This window comes from Lissotriton helveticus, chromosome 7, assembly GCF_964261635.1.
Source record: "Lissotriton helveticus chromosome 7, aLisHel1.1, whole genome shotgun sequence".
Lineage (NCBI taxonomy): Eukaryota > Metazoa > Chordata > Amphibia > Caudata > Salamandridae > Lissotriton > Lissotriton helveticus.
Genome location: NC_136068.1, coordinates 1,028,058,618 through 1,028,084,223, shown reverse-complemented (window position 1 = coordinate 1,028,084,223; position 25,606 = coordinate 1,028,058,618). Strand labels below are relative to the sequence as shown.

Below are 25,606 nucleotides of genomic sequence, written 5' to 3'. Positions count from 1 at the left end.
ACAGATGTTTTGCAATTGCAACCTTTTCATTCAATTTGACTGAAGTCTGAAACTGAGTTAAATCCTTAAACCATTAAAGATTGTTTGTGTCTTCACTTAGTATCTAGAATTCCGTGGCTGAGGTATGTTGAGAACTGTTTTAAAAGGTTGGGACACCCTGAAACTTTTTATTACCCCAACACTATTGTGAGAGGATATAGCCTGGACCAAATGGCCTTTCTGAACTAGAAACAAGAGGAGAGCGAATTGTGTGCTTTAGCTAAACCGACAGTAAGAGCTCAGGTCACGTTAAAAACCTCTTTATTGATGGAATCATATTTATCATTTAACTTGACTAATCACTACTGTTTGTTATGAACTCGTTTTGGGCTGACTGTGTTTCATCATTAGCCATTCCCAGGGGCTAAACAAATAACTCTGATTTTGTACCGTGCAATTTGTAAATGTGATCTTGTTTCTAATCAGGATACTTTGCAATTTGTTATGTTTATAAACATTTGCGGAAGCCTTTTATATAACCCTTAGTGGCTGGTGTCCATTTTAAACAGGTGAGACCTGCCTTTCTGTATTTACAGTTATTAACCGATGTGCGAATTTCTTTCCATGTGGCATGTTTTTTATCAGGGGCTGTAAGATTGAGGAAGCTTATGGATAACACTTCTTGTTCATGTCAAAGCCAGGAGAAGTGTTGTCTTTCATGAGAGGTACTTGATGATTGCTCAGTAGATGAGTTCAAAGGGTAGCAGAATCAACTGACTGACCACCAGGTTCCACTCCCATGGCACCAGAGGGCATGAGTGAAAACGTCCTAAAAAGGACTTTAGTGAATTGTTTGATAAACCTTTGAGCCAAAAAGGATGTAGCCTTACCAGATCTTCTGAATCTTGAAATTGTGCTTGATGGACTCTAATCAAAGAGTACACCAGGTCCTCCTTAGCCAAGGGAAGAGGGCATGGTAATATATGGTAAGGTTGAATAGAAATGGGATTACGATCTCCATCCTGGCACCAAAGACAGGAACACTTCCACATGTTGTTGTAAGTTTAGTGGTAGCTGATATGAGTGCTTGCATTAGTATTGATCTAGAGTTTGCTAAGATGTCCAAGAGATGGCCTTGTACATGATAAGATTCGAAGCTGTCAAGTTAAGTGACTTCAAATCGCCATGTCGGCCAGTCAGAGTAGGTCTTCGTATCAAAGCTGACGGGAGGTTATTAGGATTAGCCAATAAGGCTCTACGTTAGCTTTTTGAATAACCCCATAAACGAGGGGCAAGTGTGGAAAGCCATAAGCAAACATGTTTAACCACAATTGCCTTTTAACCCAGTTGCCAGTATCTGCTTTTATAGAACCAGCATTTCTTGTTCTGCAGTGTCGCTAACAGGGCTCAGGCTGGGTAACCCCACTTCTTGAAGACCTGTCGCAGTTGTTGAGCGTGGAGTTTCCACTAATAGAAATCTGACAGAAAGTAACTGAAAGAGCATCTGCCTTGTTGTTTTGAATCCCACATAGAGGTTCCAAAGAGATATCTACTCTGTTCAATATCACCCAGTCCCTTAGTAGTTGTGATTCATGTACGTATGTGGAATCTCATATCTCCTAGTTAGGCAATCTAATAGAGGGAGGTTGTTTTCTTCTTAGTTCCTATTACCCAACTGTGGTTTAGCAGTCATTTCAAACATTCTATTAGTCCTAATCCGATGGTTCAAAGCTTTAAGACATTGAGGGGAAGAAATTACTCCTCTTCTGACCATATGCCCTTTGTAATTTTTACATGTGAGGCCCTGAAGAATGGCTGCCACTGGCATCAGACACTGCTTCAATATCCACAGGGAACATTTCAGGCAAAAGGAAGGGCTTTGACCCAATAGTATTGCCCTGGCTACGGTTTGGTTGGTTGCGGAAGTAGTCATCCTGTAGAGAAGTAAGGTACTCTAATTCCTGGAACAACAGAAGCACTTCTTCAAGGGTTACCATCTGAAAGGACTGTCTTTTGAGGAACTTACTGAGTTCCTGAATGAAACCGGTTGCCACACCTCCTGTTTTACTTTACACCAGGAAGAATATACCATACAAATCCAGAAGGGCCTTGGGTCTTTTTTAATGGTTCCTTCAAGGAGGACTGGAATCCCCCACCACAACTCTTGTAGGAACAAGTGATATTCCTTCTATGAATGGTGAGAAAGTAGTTTTTAAGAAATTCCAGTATGTATCCTGATTACACACTATGTAGCACCCAGCAATTATGTGTGATCTTCTTCCATTTTGATGAAAAGTATGACATCTTCCCTCCTACAGCCTGATTGGACAGTGGGGGTGAAGGCAACATTAGGAAGGCAGGTGTGCTTGGTGATGTTACAAGAGTGTGATTGGGATGCTGCTCTTTTTTGAGGCCTTTGGTATGGTTAGCATGATCATCCTATGCCTGGGGCATAAGCGTGATGCTAAGTAGTGATTGGTAAACGTGCTCCTCATAACAGAAGACCAGTTGCCAAATTTATAATATAAAAAAACAACTAAATGAGGCACTAAAATAGTATTAGTTCTCTTTTCACATAGTAAGTTATTTAATAAATATGTTTAGGATAGCTATATCATGTGGTCATCCATTTTCAGAATTAACATTTTAGACTAGGATTCCCAGCCTTTTCTATGTCCTGCACCACTTGGAAATGTTTGATTAATGTTTGCACCGCCTACTAAAGTCTCATGGGATTACTATTATGCACAGAATACATACTTTCCCTCCTTGTCGTTTTAGACCCACAGGAAGCTTACCACATCTATAATGACACATTAATGCCAATTCTAGGTGGCTGACATGTTTTGTAACTATTTGAAAATTACACCACCTCTACACTGCACTTGCTACAGTGATTCCACTTATAGCAGATACTTACAAATAAGATAGCTGTAATATACAATGTCACCACGCATCCTTTCATTAAATCAATTCCATTAAACAAGAAATCATAGAAAATAAAACAATGTTAGGACATTCTTCACAAGGGATAGCAACTACAATTCAGTAGTTAAATATCAGTTCATCAGTCTATTAGCTTATTTTGCACAAGTGTGTGAATGAATTATAAAATTAAGTACTGCCCTACTACATTACCAGATTAAAAAATATTATTTCCTGGTTATTTCTTCCAATATGATTTTGTAGTGCAATTGATCTAATTGACAGTAATTGTAAGTAATACTTTCTGCAGATTATAAATGTGGTTTTTACCATCAACCTTGAAGAAGGCTTTATTTTATTCCATGGGATTCTTTAAGTATCTGACTTTTATTAGTAGTCCTTTGTGGTCAACAATGGCATCTATCCTTATTTTCCATGTGAAGGAATAAGAGTAAGACAGAACAAACATCACAAAGGGAGAGAGCAGGAACCCGTGGGAGTGATATAAAGGGGCAAGGCATGTCTTTTAGTGGATTTAAGAGGCATGAGGTGGTTGGAAGGCTACCCATATTTGGTATACTGCATGCCGGTATTCAATAGCGCAATCCGCAGGCTCCTGCACGAAGGTTTGTGTACCAGCACTCATTCTCTTGCAAATTAACCACTGATTCTTGCATTCAAGAGGTTTCCTGTCAAAGAAGGCCTAAGTCAGAATTCTGAGACAGATACTAAAGTGCTGGAATTTCATGTCATCTTAAACCTAGAACTCTCTGGTGTTTTTAGGGCCTTTGCGGAAGTCCTTGATGAAGCACTGCCCACAGAATCATCCGGTGATTAGAGGGAATCCGTTTTGCAAGGAGAATCTTTCCTCTCCAGAAGATATAAGGTTGGTGGTCTCCTCTCGCACGATCCCTTAATTTCTCTGATGGAAAAGTCTGACAATTGGCATGGAAAGAAGTCTTTTGTTTCGAGCGCAAGCAGTATAAGCATTTGATAGGAGGGTCATCTGCATAAATCATCAGTTGCCCACAAGAAGGGCACATCTCTTTTTTGTGTGTGCCATAATGACAGTCAAGTCATTCACTGCACAGTATAGCTGAAGCAGGTGTCAGCAGCAGTCCAGAGAATTGAAGAAAAGGTGATAGTCATGAGAAGTGTAGTCAATATGTCAAGACTGAGCATAGCTCTCTCCAGTGATTCTCTCACACACCACATGTAGTAAACATCTCTAGGGAGAGAAGGAACCTTATTGGCTGTAGTTAATCTTTTTCAAATTAGGTGGATCATGTGCTAAAAAACAATTTTGTTGGGGCACTTTAACATTTTACTTCTATTTTAAAAATTCAGCGGTTCTCAGACTAACGGAAATGATGCTCTCCGGAGAGGCGCCCTTACTCTGGTCCCCAGATTGGTGGCCTAACAATTTAGGCCCCGCCCCTACTCCAAAAGCAGTGGTGAAAAATCTTGGTGTGCATTTAGACCAGAAACTCTATGAAGGAGCAAGTTACAGCCACCGTGAGCTCTTGTTTCTTTATATTACGTCCCTGAGGAAGGCTTTTCCTTTCCTTCCTTTAACAGTCAGGAAAACTTTACTACAGGCTCTTGTAGTATGTCGCCTTGACTACTGCAATGCCCATCTAATCTCAGCCACTGAAGCATCACTCAACAGACTCCATGTGGTTCAAAATACCGCTGCCCGATTGGTCTCCAACTCTCCAGCCAGTACCGCTTCCTTCCCCCTACTCCAGGGTCTACCCTGGTTGCCTGTTCGGAAGAGGACTCGTTTTAAAATCTGCTGTATAGTGCATAAGGCACTTCACAGCAATGCTCCCAGCTATCTTAACGATAGACATATACGGTATCAGCCCTCTAGAACATTCCGATCCGGATCGAAATCACTCCTTGTGGTTCCTCGGATAAAAAAATCACGCACAGAGGGGAAGGCCTTCTACCACTAGGCCCCCTCATACTGGAATCAACTTCCTCTCCATCTTCGTGAATGCCCTAACTATTTGCAATTTTGTCGATCTCTCAAAACCGAACTTTTCCAGACTCCCTTGTTGACTTTGTAACTCCTCTTCAGTCTCCCTACGCTGACCTAATAGCACTTCTATAGTGCGGAGATACCCCTTTGGGGGTGATTCGGGTGCTCTATAAGACACATAAATAAATAAATAAAATAAACGATGGAGAATGATAGAAGCATGCAAATCTATGAACCATCCAATGCTGGAGTACCAGGTATTTTCCAGCTTAGCGGCAACTACAAGGGGTTTCTTAGAAAGGGTCAAGTTTCTTATGAGAAGAAGAGACTGACTAGATTTCTGGAGCCCACAAGGCCAATTAGCAGTGTTTTAATTTAGTAGAAGCAGCACCAGAGGAACTCCACACAGATTCCTGGTTATAGGAAGCAAACCTCAGGGTGCACAGGGGACAACCCTTTCTGTCATTGACAATTTTAGCACCAAAGGCCTTTCAGATACTGCAGTGATTGGAAACCTGTCCATATGTATAAAGGCAGTAAACACATTTTGTGTGGGGCTTTTGTGTAAATCTTCCTTGCCCCACAAGAGGCACACAGCCTTAAGAGAAACATTGACTGTGAAGACGTGTCTGCCAGGAGGATGCTGCCAAGTCTCAGCCAACCAAGGGGTAGAAACAGCTTTCCTTCTAGATTTGGGACCAAGGAGGCATCAAGGGAGAATACCTCACAGAACATAAAGGAAAATATTAGCTTTCTGTAGAACTGTGCTGAGTTCATAGAATTTACTGCTGTAGTAAAAAATGTGTCAGTTGAAGCATCCTTTGGGAGTACAAATTCTGAAACTAGTCACCCGTTTTGCCAGAGTTGCGAGCTTAAAGTGAGGTGTATAGGTTACAGATAGCCGATGGCTGTTTTATTGTTGTTTGAGTGTATGCGTACACTGCTATGCTAACATGGTCTACCGAGGGCTCCCAGTCTGACAACAAGCAATAACTCAAGCATGTTAATCTATTACAGACACAATGCTGGGGTAATATAAAAACATACACTTATATGTTTGATATGGCTGTCAAGAGATTTATCAGTGTATTGAAATGGCAGCGAATGTGAAATCCAAGACTACTCTACAAACTTGAACAAGTGTACAAGAAAGGCTTTTCCCTGCTACAAAAAAACACAAGTTGGCCTCATTCTGAGTGCAGCAATGAATCCAAAATCTGGTATCTGAGTTTGGATTCTGAGTTGAATGGAGATGGTGAGTCAGCTTAAGTTCCTCTTGGCAGATTTTTGGCCAAGTATACTATGTGAGAAAGGGGAAAAACATCAGGTTTTACTGTTTGGATAAGAATGAAACATCTAGCTTATCCCTTCTTCTGATATGCAGAACTTTAAATTGCCTGTTAAAAGCAACCAGGAATAATACCTCAATAAACAGTAATGGTATTTCCTTGGGTCATTTTACAGAGAGCAATTTTACAGCCACCTCAGAATAAGAGGATACATGTGTCATTTACAACTGTCTGACAGTTGACCACAAGGGGAAGATGCACTTCTTCTTGCAGGTAGACTGAGCACAGGCATTCCTGCACAAATTGAAACTTGACTGTAGTTGAGATGGGAATACTAAAGGTCTTTGGTGGTATGGAGGTGTGGGAGCGATTGATCTAGGTAGTGAAGAACTAGAAGCAGCCTAAAAGCAGTTAAGTGTGTCACTTTATGTCTGATTGGAAATTTTCAGTTACTATACCTGCTTTGCCTTTCGCTGTTAGAATTCAGTAGCTACAGAGTCAATCGTAATTTCTAAGTAGCAGAGGGGTGCCTATTTTAAATCATAGGAGCTGGTGAACTGGTTTACAACAACATGATTCTTCGCCAGCTCTCTGGGGATGTAATGGTTATACTGATATAGGGCCTTATTTAGAGATTTGGCAGGTGGGATATACTGTCAAACATAACAGATATTATACATGTCGCATTAAAAGTAACCTGAGTTTTAATGCACTTGCAATATGGAGGACAGGACATCAGCCATTTTTGTGATAGAATATCCTGCCTGCCAAACACTAAAAAATGACCATAGTGCCTAATAAATACAATGAATCCCAACATTAGTTACTGGGAGAAAACGTCCCACATTCCCATACTGTTAGGCATCCAGCTATCTTGCCCAACACAAATTTTCAAATACATATAACTTCTGAACAAACTATTTTAAACTTATTGACTTTAGAACGTCTTGCCCTGTTTTTCTTTTTGTATTTCTACTCCCTTTAAAAAAATTAACAACATTTCATCACAGATACAGAGTGTTCTGAGGCTAAGGCTATCTTGTGAAACATGGGAACATTTATTTTTCTTATATGTTTGGGAAAACAAACTTTAGAAAATATCTTTAGGAAAACAACTTTGTCACGCTACTGGTATCGTGTATCTGTCTCGGAGTAAAAACCCATTGTCTCTTTCAAAAGCGCACAGGTGGAAAACGTTACCTTGGTCCTGGGTGAATTATTTGTGTCACCACCATTGTTTTGTATCTCATGTACATCTCGACTTGTTGCAGAGTTGCTAAGGACCCTTGTAAACTGCTGGCGTTGAGCATACTGTAGCTCCTGTTAAAAAACATGCAAGAGTGAGCAAATTCCCAAAATGATGACACACATTATCAAAGAATTCCACAACACTAGAGAGTGAGATGATCTCAGTGAATGACACAACCATAGACAAAAGTGACAATTCTTGAGGGACATAAGCCAAGGCAGGCATTTCATACATCGTAGCCAGTTTGTTAAAATGGTTGCCCCTTTCCAGCTCATTTAGACTCAAGGGCATGCACATAGACCATATGGCTGTGGGCCTTATATTCTTAAGAGTCAAGGGCATGCACATAGACCAAATGGCTGTGGGCCTTATATTCTTAACTCCCAAGCCACAGTGGCATGGTCTTGCTACTATATTCAATCTTTTGCTTCAGCCTAGCTTTTCTTGAAAGCTCAGAGGTTTCACAAGCCCAGTATGGGAGACAAAGCCTTCTTAGTTGAGACTGCACTACTGTTGAACTCCCTGCCAGAAATCCTGGAGAAACACATAAAAATGTATTTTTCTCTTATCCCTACTAACTTTGGTCTCATTGCCAGTATCACATTGTTTTAGTCAAGACCAAGTGACCATCTGTTGGATGAATGCTTTACTGATAAGAGAAGACAGAACTTCAGATAAACTATGTGCTGACTGTGTAGCCAAGCTTAATGTGCATGAGTTCCAGGTTGTAATTTCAATTCCTTTGAGTTGGGATCCTGCATAGCAGATGAAACCTCACCAAGCAGTGGAACATGGTTTGTATGTCCTGTCTCATTAAACTTTGCGACCCGGACCATACATCTCTGCTCTGTAATAAGGCTTGCTGAGTCTAAGAAGGTGGGCTTTAAGTCTAGGCTTTGCAGAAGATTACTGATCACAAATTCTAGTATTTTAAGTGCAGTGTTACTGAGCCCAGGTACCTGGGTTGTGAGTTCATACTGAAGATGCTCCAAGGCTGAAAGTCGACTCTGTGATTCTTGGCCCTGATGTACTGTATGTGCAGACCTGGTGGCAGCAGGAGATGATGGTTGGCGAGAGGCAGAAGAGGGTGCAAGTCCTACAAAGGGGAGAAAATAAATAACTAGGATCACTGTTGGTACTGTACATATTGCATATTACAGAGTCCACAGCAGGAGTAGGATTTAAGGTACAGTACAGAAAGGAACATAAGAACAGGGTTGGACTTCATGAATAAGCAGGCCCTGAACACAAGTACAAAGTGAAACAGAGCACGTACTTAGCTAGGATCACAGGAAGAATGATAAACTGACACAGAGCTACAGCATTGCACATAGGTAAAGTACAGAGAGACACAAGTTCATAGAAATTTTAATAGGCACAAAGTAGAGTGCTAAAAAAACTTCTGTAGGTTGAAACCACAGAAATTCAGAAATGCAATCAGAATACAGCGACAAACGGAGAATAGGTACACAAAAGACAACAGAAAAATCCATAACATATAAGGCTAAATACAGGGAAATAGCTAGACTACAGAGAACAGGCTAAAAGGTAAAGTGCATAACAAAGGAAACAGAGCTAAAGTACATGAAAAGAGAAAAGATACAGCAAGAAACACAGGCATGTAGCATGAAGGACAGAGGGCTAGAATACAACACGAATGAGAGATGGAGGGCCAAAGTACAGTAAGAAGCATTGATGGAGTACAGGAAGAATTTGAGAGTCAATGTATAAGGAGAATTTGGATAGAGAACTAGAATGGACTCAAACTCCAGCTAGAGACCTAGAGTACCAGACGAATCACAGAGCCCTAAAGTACAGGAATAATGACAGAGTTCAAATACAGGAAGAAGCAAAGGTTCAGTAGAGAGAGAATAGTGCAATAAGTACCTCAAACAGACATCTAACATTATAGGAGAACAGACAGTGGCACCCTATAGGGAACACCATGGACATAGTACCAGAACACAGAAAGAACCAGAGACAGAATTGAAGGAGATCAATAGATAAAGAAAGAGCTAGAACACAGGGGAAAAGGCAAGGAAAGAGTTAGAGTACAGGGGAAACTATGGGCAGACATCTAGAATACGGAAAGAACTGCAGAGAGAGTTTTAGTAGAGCCAGTGAACAAAGAGGCCCACATACAGAAGTCTACAGTCAAGGAGAACCACAGAAAAGAGACTGAGCACAGGGAGAACCAAATACTTTGCACACACAGAGAATTGTGGAATTTGAACTCAGTGCATCAAAAAAGGAATCAGAGCTGAGGCCTGAAACTGCACTGAACCACATCCTGCACTCTGATGGAATGAAGGACTTTTGCAGCTCCTGGTCCAGCTATTTTTGGTGTGGTACAACAACTGAGTCTAAGCTGTAAACCATAGAGTCTATTTTCACTGAGGAAGGTGCTGGTGAGTAACATGAACCATGCATACAGTGAAACAAAGGTTGAAAATTATTTCTGTCCTTTCTACATCCATGGTATGAAAAAAGATACTTATCTGTAACTATCCTTCTATGGTGGCATTATCTTTCATAGATTCACATGCTTGAATACTTCACTGTCATCAAGCTGAGAACCTCAGTACTCTAAAGTTAAACAGCAGTCATGGTACTGTCTCTATTAAGATTAAATAATAACATGGAAAATATGTAGCTTATCCACCTCGATGCATGACCTCCACTGACGAGAGGTGAAGAGGCAGCCCACCCCGAGGCCCCAAGTGCCAGATTTTCAAAGCACTGTACTTATAATAAACCTCAATTTAGGAGTTGTGGAAGAATTGCATATGAATCTATGATAGCTATCAATGCAGGTAGAACTATAGATTTATATGCTTGAATACAAATTGTCAAAGCAGTGTTAATATTTTAGTAGATGGTGGGATTGAGGCTCTTCTTAAGTAAAAAGTTTCATCAGTTCTACTTGGCCCACTGACGTTTTTGCCTTGGAGTGCAGTAATGTCTGAAGAAGGAGTGTTTACTACATCATGTAGCCCCCTCAGCAGATGTTCTTAATGGACATCTCTGCGAACCAGGTAGTTGTGGCGACAATTCCTCCAGTGGAATGTGCTGTGATGGTGTCCTGTAACTGCTTCCCTCCTTGACTATAAGCTGTGAGGTACAAGAAACAATCTATCAATACCTTATTTTGATACAGACCTTCCCTAGTTTGCATCACCAAATGCTACAAACAGCCTACCGAAATGACTTTTTTCTATCAAAACAGAATTTCAAACATGTCTGAACATCAGCAAATAGAAAGTTATTTTTGAAAAAGATGATGGTTGTGGAAAAAACAGGCAACATATTAATTTTATTTATTTATTTATTTATTTGAAAGTTTTATAGAGCGCGAACAAGACCCTTGCAGGTATCAGAGCGTTTTACAGTAGAGAAGTGTATAGGCATAAAAACAATAAAAATAAGCAGGAACGTAAGTATAGAATCAAAAGCAAGGGACAAATCAAACATTTAAGGATATTCAGGACCAAAAGGTTGGCAGCAGAGAACAATCAATGGTTAGAAGGGAAAGTCAGGTAAGGTGCAACACCGTACCGATTGGGTTTGATGGATGATGAAAATACATTGAAGGTAAAAACGACAAAAATAAGTGGAGCAAAGCTGTACATGTAAGATCCAAGCAATAAAAGGGTGGGAAAGAAGAATGGATGGATGACGATAATACATTGATGGTAAAAACAACAACAATACGTGGAGCAAGGCTGTACATGTAAGATCCACAGTCATGTGAGGCAATGTTTATGTGAATTTAGCCATAAGGATGCTTTTTACTTCCAGTTTGAAGGAAGAGGAGTAGGGGTTCAGTCTTATTTCTGGTGGTAAGGCATTCCAGATCCTAGGTGGCATTCCTGAGAAGGAGCGATTACAGGTTTTTTTCTTTTTGAATTTTTGTGGTTTCAGAAGGAGGTTGTCCGCACTTCTTGTTGATCTTGAACCTCCAGATATTGTGAGTTTTTGTGTGAGATAGCTGGGCGAATTGTGATGTAGAGCCCTGTGCGTCATGCAAGCTATTTTCAGGTGGATTCTGGCTTCAAATGGCAGCCAATTTAAAGATTTTAGATCTGGGGAGATGTGGGCCCTTTTTTTTAAAGCCAGTGATGAGTCTTGCTGCTGCGTTGATAGAGGCGCTTAGAGGAGCTGTAGTGGCCTTGGGGAGACCGCATAAAGAGACACTTCCATAGTCCAGCCGAGGTAAAACTAGAGCCTGAACCGCTAGCTTGAAGTCATTGGGAGGTAGGAAGGGCTTCAGCTTCCTTAGAGTATTGATCTGAAAGTTTGCTCCGCTCGTTGCATTGCTAATATGCTTCTGCATGTTGAGGTTACTATCCAAAGTTATACCGAGTGATTTCGCTGAGTCCACGATGGTTGGTTGAACATCAAGTGCTGTGAGGTGTGTTATCAAATTGTGCATAGTGGGGACTTTGGCGGGTGGGGCAATAACGAGGAATTTCGTTTTTAAGGCATTCAGTTTGAGGTGATTCATTGCCAGCCATGATTTGGTGTTCTTAAGAGTATTGTTGATTAAATTAATGTCGTCCAAGGTGTTGAATTTGAGGTAGAGTTGAGTGTCGTCTGCATACATGTGGAATTGCACGTTGGATGTTTGTAGCAGATCAGCGAGTGGTTCCATGAAGAGGTTGAAGAGTGTGGGGGATAACGAGGAGCCTTGTGGGACACCTAGCGTAACAGGAACTGGTCTGGACAGTGTGTTGTTGACCTTGAATTTTTGAGTCCGGTTATGCAGAAAAGAGGTAAACCAGTCTAGCACTGGTCCTGAGAGACCCATTCTGTGTTTCAACAGATCTGTCAGGTGATCGTGTTTGACAGTGTCGAACGCTGAGGAGAGGTCTAATAGGATGAGGAGACATGCTTCGTTCTGATCGAGAAGTTGTAGTGCATCATCTATGATGTGTGTCAGGGCTGATTCCGTGCTGTGATTTGCCCGGAAGCCGGATTGGTGTTTATTTAGGAGGTTGAAGTGGTCGATATGTTTTGTCAGTTGGTGATGAACACATTTTTCCAGACGTTTGGCCAGGGTGGGAATATTAGAGATTGGGCGGTAGTTGTTGAGGTCCGTAGGGTCAGCTGTTGGTTTCTTAAGGATGGGAGACACTTGTCCTACCTTTAATGGGTCTGGGATGCATCCTTGTTGAAGTGAGCTGTTGATGATCTTGGTCCATATGGGTAGTATCAAAGGTGCAAGATCTTTGACCGCATTTGCGGGGAGAGGGTCCGTGAGGGGATTGGAAGGCTTCAGGGCACTGAGAAATTTTTCTATAGCTTCCTCAATGTAGGAGTAAAAGTAAGACCATGTTGCGTTGTTTTTCAAGGTAAGCTTTGATGGGATTTGTTGAGAAGCGTTAGGGGGTGGGGGGAGGGATTTGGTGAGGGGGCCAGAGTGAGAGATTAAGTCCTTGAGGAGATCTTTCTTGATGATCTCCGTCTTTAGGTTAAAGTGGTTAGAAAAGTCATCACAAGATGGTTGTGGGTGAGTTAATTCAAGTGGCCTTTGCGGTTGGTCCTTAGATTGCGTTTTGATCAATTCAAAAAGTTTTTTGGGGCGATTTTTTGCCTGGTCAAGTTGTTGGCTAAAGAAGACTGCTTTGGTGCGTTTGACCATACGAAAGTAAGCATTTCTCTTTCTTTTAAGCGTCAGGAGGAGATTGGCGGATGGTACTGATCTCCAGTTGCGTTCGGCAGTTCAGAGAGAGCGTCTGTCCTCGTTAAGGTGGCCGTTGAACCAGGGTTTAGAGTCTTTCGTGGAGACTCTCTTTAGTTGCAGGGGGGCCAATTCGTTAATTATCGAGGTCATGGAGTTTAGGTAGTGGTTGGTGAGGTCCGTTACGTTGGAAGTTCCAGCGGGGGGTAGAAGTAGCTTCTTGCTAGAGACGGGTAAAGAGTTTGTGTTGAACTTTTTCCAGTCCCTTTTCCATACCTTAGGTTTTGTAACTTGTGCAGATGTCAGCTTGATTGTTTCATTGATGAAGAAGGTGATGATGTGATGGTCAGACCAGTCACAAGGGAGGATAGATTCCAGTTGGGTGGCCTCAGTCTTGGCAATTATTAAATCCAAGATTGCGCCCTTATTGTGAGTTGAACTGTTGCACAGTTGGATGAGGTCTAAGGCGTTGAGGACGTTTTTAAGGCTGTTGACTATCGTGTCGTAAAGGTCGTTCCAGTGGAGGTTAAAGTCACCCAGGAAAATGTGTGATTTACTTCGACCGGTGAGTGATGTGATCTGGTCCATGAGGTGTTCTGTGAAAAGGAGGTTTTCACCAGGTGGGTGATAGATGATGTGGAGCGAGCAGACAGGTTTACCATTGTTGTTGATGTCGAGACTGATGTATTCACAAGAAGGGAGTAGCGCTGGTATGGCTCTGTTAATGTTGCTGCGGTGTATGCACTCAATGCCACCTCCAATCTTGCCTCCCAGCCTGTCCAGTCTGATGATGTCATAGTTAGGGGGAACCAAAATGTCGATAAGTGGCGAGGAAGAGTCTGTAAGCCATGTTTCAGTGAGTATGAGGAGGTCAAGGTTAGTCGAGATAATGAGGTTGGCTATGTCAGTGGCGTGTTTCGATGCCGATCTACAATTCAAGAGTGAGCATTTAAGACGTGGGGAGACGGTGGAGGAGGTGGGTTCCTGGATGAGTGGGACTTTACAGAGATTATTGATGATGATTCCTCTGTTGTTGTGAGATGAGGGCCTGTGAGGGTTAGCGAGGTTAGAGGGTATGGGCATGTGTGTAGGAGGAACAGAGGTGGTAGAGGGCGGTTCGTAGGAGAGCAGGAGAGAAAGGAGATCGTTCTCGGAGAGATGATTGTTGGTACGCAAAGGGCGGTAGGGTAAGTTAAGTGAGGGTACTGAAATCCACCTGGGAGCAATGTGTTTTGTGCGGAGGGAGTGTGTGGGGCACTTGTTAGGCGCGTTGGATCTTGGGAGCCATGGATGATACGATAGCATGGTATTAAGAGCGTGAAGGTCTTCTTTGATTAGATGAAGTGTGGACATGATCTCATCCAGTCTAGTGTCTGCTGGGGTTGAGGAGGGGTGGGGAGGTGCGCTAAATGTGTGTGCAAGGGGTGTCAGTTTGTTAGATGAATGTGGTAGTATCGGGGTGCGTGCATTCGATTGTGCGGCTGTGTGTGTGCGTGTGGCCGAGGAAGTGATGTAGATGGTTGGATAGAGGGTATACCATTTCGGTGCACATGAGTGGGCGGGGAAGAGGGAGGCAAATGTTGTTTAGAGGTTGAGCTGGTGTTAAGGAAGTCGAGGGATGGACCGGGTTGTGCAGGGGACTGGGTTGTGGTAGGCTGGATGGCGTGAGTCTTGTACATAAAAGGTGAGATATTGTGAATGGAGGAAGGAGGGTGAGGAGTGATGGTTCCCGTAGTGGGTTCCGTTGTTAATTTGGGTACCTGAGTAGATTGGGATGAGTAGGAGGGGGATAGGTTGAATTATATGGAAACAGTGTTTGTATCGCTGTTAGCTGTATAGGTAGGGGTATCTGGGGTATCTGGGGTGGCGGAAGAATCAGAGGAGTCAGAAGGAGGGGGGATGGGGGGGAGAGGGGGTGGTGAGCTATGGTCCGGCCTCTAGTGGTATCCGTGGGAGTGTGAGGAGCAAGAGTGGTCTCGGCCATGATGGGTAGGGGGAGCGTGCGCTGTATCGGTGTGGTGCTGCTAGTTGTATGGGTGGGGGTGCACGTCTGGGGGCCAGGTGTAACGGAAGGAGATGGATCAGGAGAATCAGGAGCCAGAAATGACCGGGAGGGAGGGGGAGGGGGGTGGGAAAGGGCTGTATCATACCTAGTACTGTTGGAGCGTGGGTAGGTGGCTGGTGGAAACATTTGCGATTTGTCCAATTGTTCTAGGAGGTTTAACCCCTTCCACGCTCATGACGAGCTGGGCTCGTCATGCAGTAGCCTCCTGCTACACTGATGACGAGCCCAGCTCGTCATGAATAATGGTGTTCCTGGATTTACAGCACAGGGGAAAAATCCCCATAGCGTTCAAGTGGTTAAGCTACGGACATTGGCTTTTAATAGGATGGTGCCGTAGTAATAGAAAGTGATTGTTGCTGTACCTTGGAAGAGTTGGGAAGGGGCAATATAAATAGCTAGACCATGTGCTGATTTTCTGGTGGAGTAAATAGGAAAAGTGGCTAGGAGTACTTTCCTCCATTGTGCTCTCCGTTTAGTGTGGAAGATGATGTCGCTGGTTGAGTGTCCGTTGCGTGGTGAGAAGTAGAGATCGGCTAAGAGGGTTTCAGGGTGAGATTTGACGAGGTTGTGTTTGAACCGTTTGGCCAATTTTTTTGAGAGGCCAGTGGGGTAGATGATGTTGTGTGTGACTGCCTGTGAGTTCCATGTTATATGCGGGCGGGTGGGTGGAGGTGAGGAAGCGTCAAAGAGACTCGGGCTTCTGGGATCGTGCTGGGCAGGCTGTGAGGTCGGCTAGGTAGAGGATAAAGAGGCAGAGAGATCGCTTAGAATGGAAAGGAAAACTGACCTGTAATAGGGGGGTAGAGGGGTGGGTGGGCTCCACACCTAACTATGTTTCGAGGGTGGATGGGGATCCTCCTTAAAATCATTCGCATCTATGTGATCGTAGATCTCTTGAATACGCAAAAATTGCCCTGGGTAAATACTGGCATGGAGTAGGAAGGTGGCTGGGTAGGTGAACAATGTTTATGTGATGTGCCCTAGTGTAGTGATCGTTCCAATATGGCCGCTTCCTGTGTAGAGAACCTTATAGGTGTCTATGTAGTCCTATGTCTATTTCCATGAAGGTCCAAACATCCCACGGAGGGGAGTGGTGGAAGGGGTCAGGGTAGTCAAATTACACTGTTTAGTAGCAGAGGACTGTAATCCTTTTTCCTCAACAGTGGTGCCAACCCCCCAAGTTCAGGACAAAAGTGGCAGATAGATCTATTAAATAGGCAGTCTAACCAGAGGTAGCGAGGTAGGTGGTCGATGTTTGTGTGAAATGCCCTAGTGTCGTGATCATTTCAATATGGCCACTTCCTATGTAGAAAACGTTATGGGCATCTATGTAGTCCTGTGTTTCTTTCCATAAGGATCAAAACATCCAGTGTAGTGATCGTTCCAATATGGCCGCTTCCTTTGTAGAAAAACCTCATAGGTATCTATGTAGTCCCATGTCTATTACCTTGAGGGACAAAACAACCAATTGAGGGGAAAGGTGGAAAGGGTCAGGGTAGACCTATTACGTTATTTAGTAGTTGAGGATTATAGTCCTTTTACCCTTACAGTGGTTCAAATCCCCGATGTCCAGGTTTTTAAAAAAATCAGCCATTTTGCCCTAGGTAGTTCAGTAAAGGAGCCCCAAGTCCGGGTGTAAACAAACAGTCAGCCATTTTGCAAGGAACAAACCAACTACCTAGTAATAGTGCAAATAACTAAGAAGTATATGCAAGGATAAGAAAAAAAATGAGTTATCTACACACCAACTGTAATTAAGTCAAAGGGATCGAGCCAGGTGATGAAACAGGCAAGCAAGAAAAGACAACTTGCCTTTGGTCATGTCGGTGAGATCTGCGAGGCTGAGTCACCGCTTCACATCCAAGAGCTGCCGTTGATCCGAGCCAGGAGCCAGAAGCCAGAAAGTGCAAAAGTTGTGGAGGAATTTACACAGCTCACGCGACGCTCACATGAAAAGAGTTATGTTGCCATTGTTCACAATGTGAGGTCCATAATATAAACCGCCACGTATAAAGAATGCCGTGATAGGACTACAACATTAATATTGGAATTGCTGTTAGTTGATCCTGAAGGGGCGGAGCTAGGCTGCGACTTCATCCTGAGGATCGCTTGTGCGGGGGGGGGGGGGGCTTGCTCCGTGAAGCTCTCGGAGCTATTTCCCGGTAAATCCGCTTGCTCCCTCAACCATTATGGACGTCCTTGTGAGCCCCAATGCGTCAATCCAGAACCAGCTGAGCCCCTCCTCATCTATTCGAGAGGGCAGCGATGCTCGGTCTGCGGACGAATCCAGTCCCCGATCCAATGTCAGCGGTCGCAGACGGCCTCGGAGCGGGCAGAGGAGGGCGGCGATGCGAGGGGGGGGAGGGGGTGATCGACCCTCCGTTTCGTAGGCGACGTCTCTGCTCCGTCTCCTCTCCGATGACGGCGACACTAGATGGCTCAACCCAGCCAGAGTCGGAGCGGGCAGGAGTGGGCGGCGATGCGCTCCAGAGCGTCCGGTCAGCTCTCCGTTTTGCAGGTGATGGTCCGTTAAAAGTCCGCTCCACTGGAGTCAGCGAAGACTAAGGTAGGCGACCGGATTGTCCCCGCTCCTTATTCAAATAGCTATAATCGATCGATCAATCCAGTTTCTCTATTTTGTTCAGTTCCAATGTTCTGTTCTAGTTGTTGACTGCCGCTAATAAGGATAATCGAGGTTAGTTTTAAGGATAACCTTATTCTTAAAGAATTGTGTCTATGGCCCCAATATGGGGAAAAAAAGACCCCATATCTCACTCACTCTTCTTGAAGACACATTACACAACAGAAATGTCTTCATTTATAAGTGTTGAACTGGAGATCAATGAAACACCTCAAAATGCTGTATCATTAAAAGACATTAAGACAATGTTGAGACCCCACCAAGGTGCCTGTACTAGAAGAAAATAGAGGTCTCCTTAAATATTTAGAAATCGCTGAAAATGTGCTATAATGTATGTGTGTTGGACACCTGATTTAATAAGAAGCAACAACAGATCAGCCCCTGTTCCAAGTGGATAATGCACATTCTCTTTTGCTCAAATATAAAAACGTGTCCATTGGCAAGCATTTGTCTTAAAGATGAAGCTCTGGCCGCTCTAAAAATTCTCCGACAATCATCTGGGACCTGAAATGATACATATTCTTAGCCCTCAGAAGCTAGACTGTCAACTACGGGGATTCTGTATTCGTACAAACAATCTGCCCTTGATTTCCTGAACTGCAGCGCTAGATGTGTCTTGAGCTGAATCAGTAAGTTCATGACTCCGTTCCACCGCTCTGGAAGCGAGTGCTGCTTGGGCCCTGCAAGAGCTATTTGAATCAACAGGCACAGCTCTCTATTCATCTTGCAGAACAGCTGCAGTCATTGAAAATGGGGGAAAGGCACAAAGAAACATTCCTTTCCAGTTTACTGAAGAAGCCTCCACCTATGAACCTAGGTATACCCATCTTCTTCTGAATAATGGACAGTTTTGATTGTGGGGAGTTACAAATAGATCCTATTGGGATGCGAAGATCCTCTACATAGTAACACACTGGCACCTCTGCCCTGAGTGCCCAACTTCACTGATGGTTGGATCCCTAATGCTGTATTTTGTTGTCATAGGCGAACATGGATCATGCTTGTGTGCTATGACATAGGCCTGTCTCACAGATTGCCATCTAGCTGAACCGGAAAGGGTGGCCCAAGGCACTACCCTCATTGTGGTGAAAGGCTAACACCTTCACCAGGAGTTATGTAAAAAGAACAATTGATGGACAGAATGCAGAACAATGTCATGCATTCACCCCAGTACGGAGAACTGGGCCTAAATCCATTGTTTTTCTGCTCACCATGCCATTCCAGTTTGGACCCAGCCATATGTAAATCAGTCTTGGCCCAGCGCCCAAAGGGAACAGTCCAGCCCAAACTGCCAGGCCAGGTCCTCCCTGGATTGGAAACAAGCATCCTAGGACCGGTTTAGGGGTTTCACCCCTCTGAAGCCATGATGGCTTGACTCCAGTGGCATGGAGAGCACGGGACCCAAGTCTGGGCAAACCCGTCCCACTCGGGGTGACAAATGCAAAAAGTACAATTGATGGACAGAATGCAGAACAATGTCATACATTCACACCAGTACAGAGATCTGGGCTTAAATCCATTATTTTTTTGCTCAACATGCCATTCTAGTTTGGACCCAGCCAAATGCAAATCAGTCTTGGCCCTGCGCCCAATGAGAACAGTCCAGCCCGAACTGCTAGGCCAGGTACTCCCTAGACTGGAAACAGGCATCCTAGAACCTGTTTCGGGGTTTCACCCCTCTTCAGCCATGATAGCTTGACTCCAGAGGCATGGAGAGCATGGGACCCACATCTGGGCATACTCGACCCACTCTGGGTAACAAATGCAAAGAGAACAATTAATGGACAGAATGCAGAATAATATCATACATTCACCCCACTACAGAGATCTGGGCTTAAATCCATAATTTTTTTGCTCACCATGCCATTCCAGTTTGGACCCAGCCATATGCAAATCAGTCTTGGCCCTGCGCCCAATGGGAACAGTCCAGCCCGAACTGCCAGGCCAGATTCTCCCTGGCCTGGAAACAAGCATCCTAGGACCTGTTTCGGGGTTTCACCCCTCTCCAACCAGGATAACTTGACTCCAGTGGCATGGAGAGCACAGGACCCATCTGGACATACCGGTCCCACTCGGGGTGACAAATGTAAAAAGAACAGTTGATGGACAGAATGCAGACCAATTGCATACAGTCCCCCCAGTACAGAGCTTTGGGCCTAAATCCATAATTTTTTTGCTCACCATGCCAATCCAGTTTGGACCCAGCCATATACAAAACAGTCTTGGCCCTGAGCCCAATGGGAACAGTCCAATCCGAACTGCCAGGCCAGGCGGGCCTCCTAGGAGGGGTTTTGGGGTTTTCACCCCTCTTCAGCCAGGATAGCTTGACTTCAGTGGCATGGAGAGCATTGGACCCACGTCTGGGCTTACCCGTCCCACTTGGGGTGACAAATGCAAAAAGAACAATTGATGGACAGAATGCAGAACAGTGTCATACATTCACCCCAGAACAGAGATCTGGGCCTGAATCCATTGTTTTTTTGATCACCATGCCATTCCAGTTTGGACCCATCCATATCAAATCAGTCTTGGCCTTGCGCCCAATGGGAACAGTCCAGCCTGAACTGCCAGGCCAGGTCCTCCCTAGAGAGGAAACAAGCATCCTAGGATCGGTTTCAGTGCTTCACCCCTCTTCAGCCAGGATAGCTTGACTCCAGTGGTTTGGAGAGCACGGGACCCAGGTCTGGGCATACCCGTCCCATTCTGGGTGACAAATGCAAAAAGAACAATTGATGGACAGAATGCAGAACAATGCCTTTCATTCACCCCAGTAGAGAGATCAGGGCCTAACTCCATCGTTTTTTTGCTCACCATGCCATTCCAGATTGGACCCAGCCATCTGCAAATCAGTCTTGGCCCTGCACCCAATGGGAACAGTCCAGCCCTAACTGCCTGGCCAAGTCCTCCCTGGACTGGAATCATGCATCCTAGGACCGGTTTCGGGGTTGCACCCCTCTTCAGCCAGGATAGCTTGACTCCAGTGACATGGAGAGAATGGGTTTGCTTTATTTGCCCAGACGTGGGTCCCTTGCTCACTTTGCCACTGGATTCAAGCTAGCCTGGCTGATGAGAGCTGTCAGCCCATAACCGGTCCCAGGATGCTTGTTTCTGGTCCAGGGAAGACATGGCTTGGCAGTTCGGGCTGGCCTGTTTCCATGAGGCACAGGGTCAAGAATGATGTGCATATAGCTGTGTCTGAACTGTGGTGGCGAAGTGAGCTAAAGAACGATGATGGATTCAACCCAGATATGTGACTGGGGGTGAGTGTCTGAAAAGTTTCAGCACTCAGTCCATCATTTCCTTGTGTGTGCTTTCAACAGGAGTTTAGCAGCATAAGCCCGGTGGTGACAGCATACAGTGCAGTGATCAGTAGGGGTGAACAGGTTCTTTTTAACCTGTGTCATTGGAGTGAGGCCTACAGGCTCACTCACTTTTCTATGTCTGCTGCTGTGTGCCTAACTCATCCTTGGTGTACATCAGGTTGGTGTGAGAAGTAATAAGCAGTGCAGACTGATGTATCTGCTCTTGGTGTATCTGTCTTGGTGCCCACATAACCCACGAAGTGTTGATCATCCACCCAGAAGTCTTTAGTGTGGTCAAGGTAGAAGGACAGCGCACGTTTTGGGTCCAGATGGTGGAGTCTCTCCTCCTCTTTGGACGGGTGGGTAGACGGTGGGCACTGTGATGGTTTGACCTATGTGGAAAGAGGTAACCACTTTGGGCAGAAAAGAGGGCCTAGTATGGAGGACTACCTCGTCCGGATGGACAGCAAGAAAGGGAGCCCTTAAGAAACCTGTTACCAATCCGGGACTTAAAAAGAGAAGGCTGATAAGGAAGGCGAAGAAAGGCCGAAAGATAGCCTTTAAGAGTGCCCAGAGCAGAGCCCTGCTGGGCCAAAGAAAGAATGAAGAGGAGAACCTCTGAAAGAGGGGCAGAAAGGGGATCCACATCCTTTGCTGTGCACCATGCCACAAATTTGTTCCATCTACAGGCGTATACCATTTTAGTGGAGGGACGCCTGGCTACCAAGATGACGTTACAGACTTCAAGAGGAAGGTCGAAAGCTGTCATCCATCGCTGCTCAATCTCCACACAAGGAGGTGGAGGTTGGACAGGTTCGGGTGGAGGACCGTCCCCTGCTGCTGCAACAGAAGATTCTGTCAAAGAGGCAGTCTGATCGAAGGATTGATGGCCATGCTCAAGAGTTCGAGGTACCAGACTCTTTGTGCCCAGTCCAGAAGTGGTACAGGCGGAAAGGTGTACAGGAGGCCGCAATTCCACTCACGATGAAAGGCATCGCCAATGAGTGCCGCCTTGGAAACTCCAACGCACAGAACTGCTGACATTGCGTGTTCTCTTCGGTGGTAAATAGATCTAACCATGGCTCTTCCCACTGCCGAAAGAGACCTTGCACCCCCTTTGAGTGAAGACGCCAATCGCGGTCCATCATGCACCGGCGGATGAGTTTGTCTGCCTTGGCGTTCAATGACTAGCCAGGTGATGAACCACCAGGGTCATGCCCTGATGTTCCAGGTATATTCAAAGACGAGGAGCATCTTGACATAGGGTCCACAATCCCACCCCGCCCTGTTTGTTGCAGTGCCACATGGAGGTGTTGTTGTCTGTGAACACCTGCACTACTCTTCCTTTGACAGAAGGAAGGAATGCCTTAATTGTAGAGGCCTCTGATCTCCGCCTCTCCTAAGTGGCTGCCCCATCCCAGGAGTGACGCACCCGTCACCACTGCAAACTCTGGTTGGGGACGGGAGAGGGATCTGCCATTGGCCCAATCCCGGTTTGAGAGCCACCACTGCAACTGACTTGCAGTCCCCTCCGAGATCTGGACAACATTGGAAAGATTCCCCTGAAAGAGGTTTTTAACCTGTCATTTTTAAAACGTGTAACTCAAAACTTGTTTGTACCTCACTACTTGGCGCGCTGACTCCCCGGTCCACCGCAGCTATCCATGCTGTTTGTTGTGGAGGGAGGAATAGCGCTGGCACTTCCTGGTCGTTCCACGACGGGCGGCCATCTTGTTAGGGTGACGGTCTAGTCTCCCACCCCCTCCCAATCTACATAATCCCTGCCACTTCGCGCAGCGGTGACGTGCAGCGGAAGCGCCATAGACGTGCCGAAGAGGCGCCAAAGAGAAGCCAGTCTGCGCCAGTCCGCGTCCAGACGCTCCCAGACTGTGCTGGCGCTATGGTAGGAAATCGCCTGACCTATAGTGCCCCACTCTTGCACGCCCTGCGCCCTACCTCCAATTTACGATGCTCGCACTCGATGGTACCCACAAAGAAAGTGGCTCGATGCGAAACTTGTAATTGGGGCATGTGCTCCCTGATGCAAGGGAAATCTTCCTCTGTGCACAAATGGAGGATGTTCCTTCTCAACTGCCGGTCTTTGCCGAAGCATTACACTGAGTTGGCTATGCTCATAGAGGAGCACAAACCCGAGGCCCTCTTCTTAACGAAGACATGGCTTCAGCTTGAGTCCGATCCCGCTTCTGTATGGGCCACCCCTCCAGGTTATACCATCAAGCGATTGGATCGCCAGACAGGGAGAGGCGGAGGGCTGGCTATCATCTATAGAGACAACTATGGATGCCGCATTACTCCCTCCACAACATTAGGTTGCGAGAGTTTACACTTTACCCTCGACTTCTCCCCCACTACCACCTTTTCTGGGGTTTTAGCCTATCGACCACCTGGGACTCTTGGTAATTTCATCACCAATATTACAGATATAGCCGCCAACTTAGTGCTTACCTCAGCAAATTTCACCGTGTTGGGCAATCTAAATTTACATTTAGACGATCCATCTGACTCAGTAGCCAACTGTCTTCGCTCGAACCGTTCGGCTATTGACCTACGACAGAAAGGGTTCCACTCAACGCATATCAAGGGACATCTTCTTGATCATATCTTTAGTAACCTGGATAACCTTACGGTCGAGGTACCCATACCCTTACCCTGGACCGACCATTTTCTAATACCTTTTGTCAGGTCCCTAAGCACTCGCCCCATCCTACAGAGCCATAATAAATGATGGGGAAGGAAATGGGCTTTGCTCCCGTCCCCGGAGTGGATTCAGGTTCTTAATGAACATCCTCCTGTGATGGTGGCCAACCCCAACACGGCCACTGCCAACTTTGACACCTGGATCACTTGCTCTCTTGACCAAGTCCTCCCAAAGAAATCCCTTGACCTGATAAAAAGATCTAAAGTCGCCCCCTGGTACTCCCCTGCTCTTAGGCTCATGAAGCAAGCTTGTCGTAAACTGGAGAGAGCTTGGAGAAGTAATCGCTCACCTTCAAAAAAAGCCGACTATAGAGCCGCAATAAAGCTCTATAAACTTGAAATGAAATCTGCACAAGCTCTTTTCTACGGCTCTAAAATTAGTTCAGCTGCTAATTCTCCCAAAGAAATTTTTAAAATAGCTAAGTCTTTAATTTCTCTCGCCCCTGAGCGTTTGTCATCAGCAGGCGCCCAATCTCGCTGTGATAACTTGGCCAATTACTTCTCTCAGAAGATTCAGACTATCTACTCTTCATTCACCAATGGTATTGATGTTGGGGCATCTACCATCTCTACTGGCCTCTGCACGTTGGACAAATTCCCTTTGTTAGACTGTACAACACTTGATAAAATCATCCCCAAAGTCACCTCGGGTTCCCCTAACGACCCAGCACCTCCTCGGATTCTTACCAAGGCCCTGGATACTATCCGCCCGGTTATCCTGGATGTTCTTAATGCTTCCATCACCACCAACTCTGTCCCTGTCCCTTGGAAGTGCGCGATGGTCAGGGCCCTACTAAAAAAGCCCTCTCTGGACCAGAACAACCTCGCTAACTTCCGCCCAATCTCCTTATTCCACTGGTTGAGCAAACTGCTTGAGAGGCACGTTAACACCATTCTAGTAGACTACCTGGAATCAGCGGATCTGCTAGGTGCCTCTCAGACAGGGTTCCGCCCTCAGCATGGGACCGAAACTGCCCTTATTGCAGTGACGGAGGAGACCCGTGCCGTGTTGGACCGGGGAGGAAAGGCAGCCATCATCCTACTCGATCTCAGCGCCGCGTTCGACACAGTTAACCATACCACCTTATTACATCGTCTAAGGGGTGTGGGTGTGTCGGGCGCGGCACTGGAATGGCTGTCCTCCTTCCTGGCCTAGCGCTTCTTCCAGGTGTTTGAGGATGAGGTAGTCTCCCCCAAACATCCTCTTAGATGCGGGGTGCCTCAGGGCTCCTCCCTGAGCCCCACGCTTTTTAACGTTTACATGCAACCTCTAGCAGGGATAGTCCAACCCTTTGGTGTGCGTATTGTCACCTACGCGGACGATACCCAACTGGTGGTCTCTCTTGACCACAGGGAAGGCGCGTCCAACACCTTAGGTCCCTGCCTGGAGGCTGTGGCTAAGTGGATGCAACTCTCCTGCCTCAAACTCAATAGAGAGAAGACGGAGATTATGCTGCTGGGCAACCCTCCGTTGACCCCTCTGGCCTCTATCTGGCCCACCTGCCTCGGTGTCCCCCCCCCCCAACCCTCAGATAAAGAGCCTGGGCATTTGGCTCGACAAAGCGCTCGACTTCTCGGTCCAAGCCAACAAAACAGCTGCCACATGTGCAGGGCTTATGAGGATGCTCCGTAAGGTGCTCCCTTTGCTTCCTCTCAAGGCGAGGAGAGTCATGGTCCAGGCCCTGATTCTCTCTCGCCTGGATTATGGAAATGCATTGTATCTAGGCGCTCCGGTAGCAGTGACCCATAGGCTCCAGGTCACACAAAACTGTGC

The 25,606-nt window shown here is 45.5% G+C and overlaps 2 protein-coding genes across 2 annotated transcripts in view; one reads left to right on the top strand and one right to left on the bottom strand.

Moving 5' to 3' along the window:
* CCDC57 (coiled-coil domain containing 57) overlaps nt 1–25,606 on the bottom strand; it is an 821,470-nt gene that overhangs the window by 46,945 nt on the left and 748,919 nt on the right. Inside the window, exons 17-18 of the mRNA XM_078653761.1 lie at nt 8,386–8,522; nt 7,378–7,497 (exon numbers count right to left, since the gene is read on the bottom strand). Of these exons, the coding sequence (XP_078509887.1) occupies nt 7,378–7,497; nt 8,386–8,522 (257 nt within the window). The remainder of the gene's footprint in view (nt 1–7,377; nt 7,498–8,385; nt 8,523–25,606) is intronic.
* Nucleotides 1–25,606, top strand: part of LOC144769601 (uncharacterized) — a 99,522-nt gene that overhangs the window by 49,142 nt on the left and 24,774 nt on the right. The window contains exon 2 of the mRNA XM_078653762.1: nt 3,688–3,790. Coding sequence (XP_078509888.1) covers nt 3,688–3,790 — 103 coding nt within the window. The remainder of the gene's footprint in view (nt 1–3,687; nt 3,791–25,606) is intronic.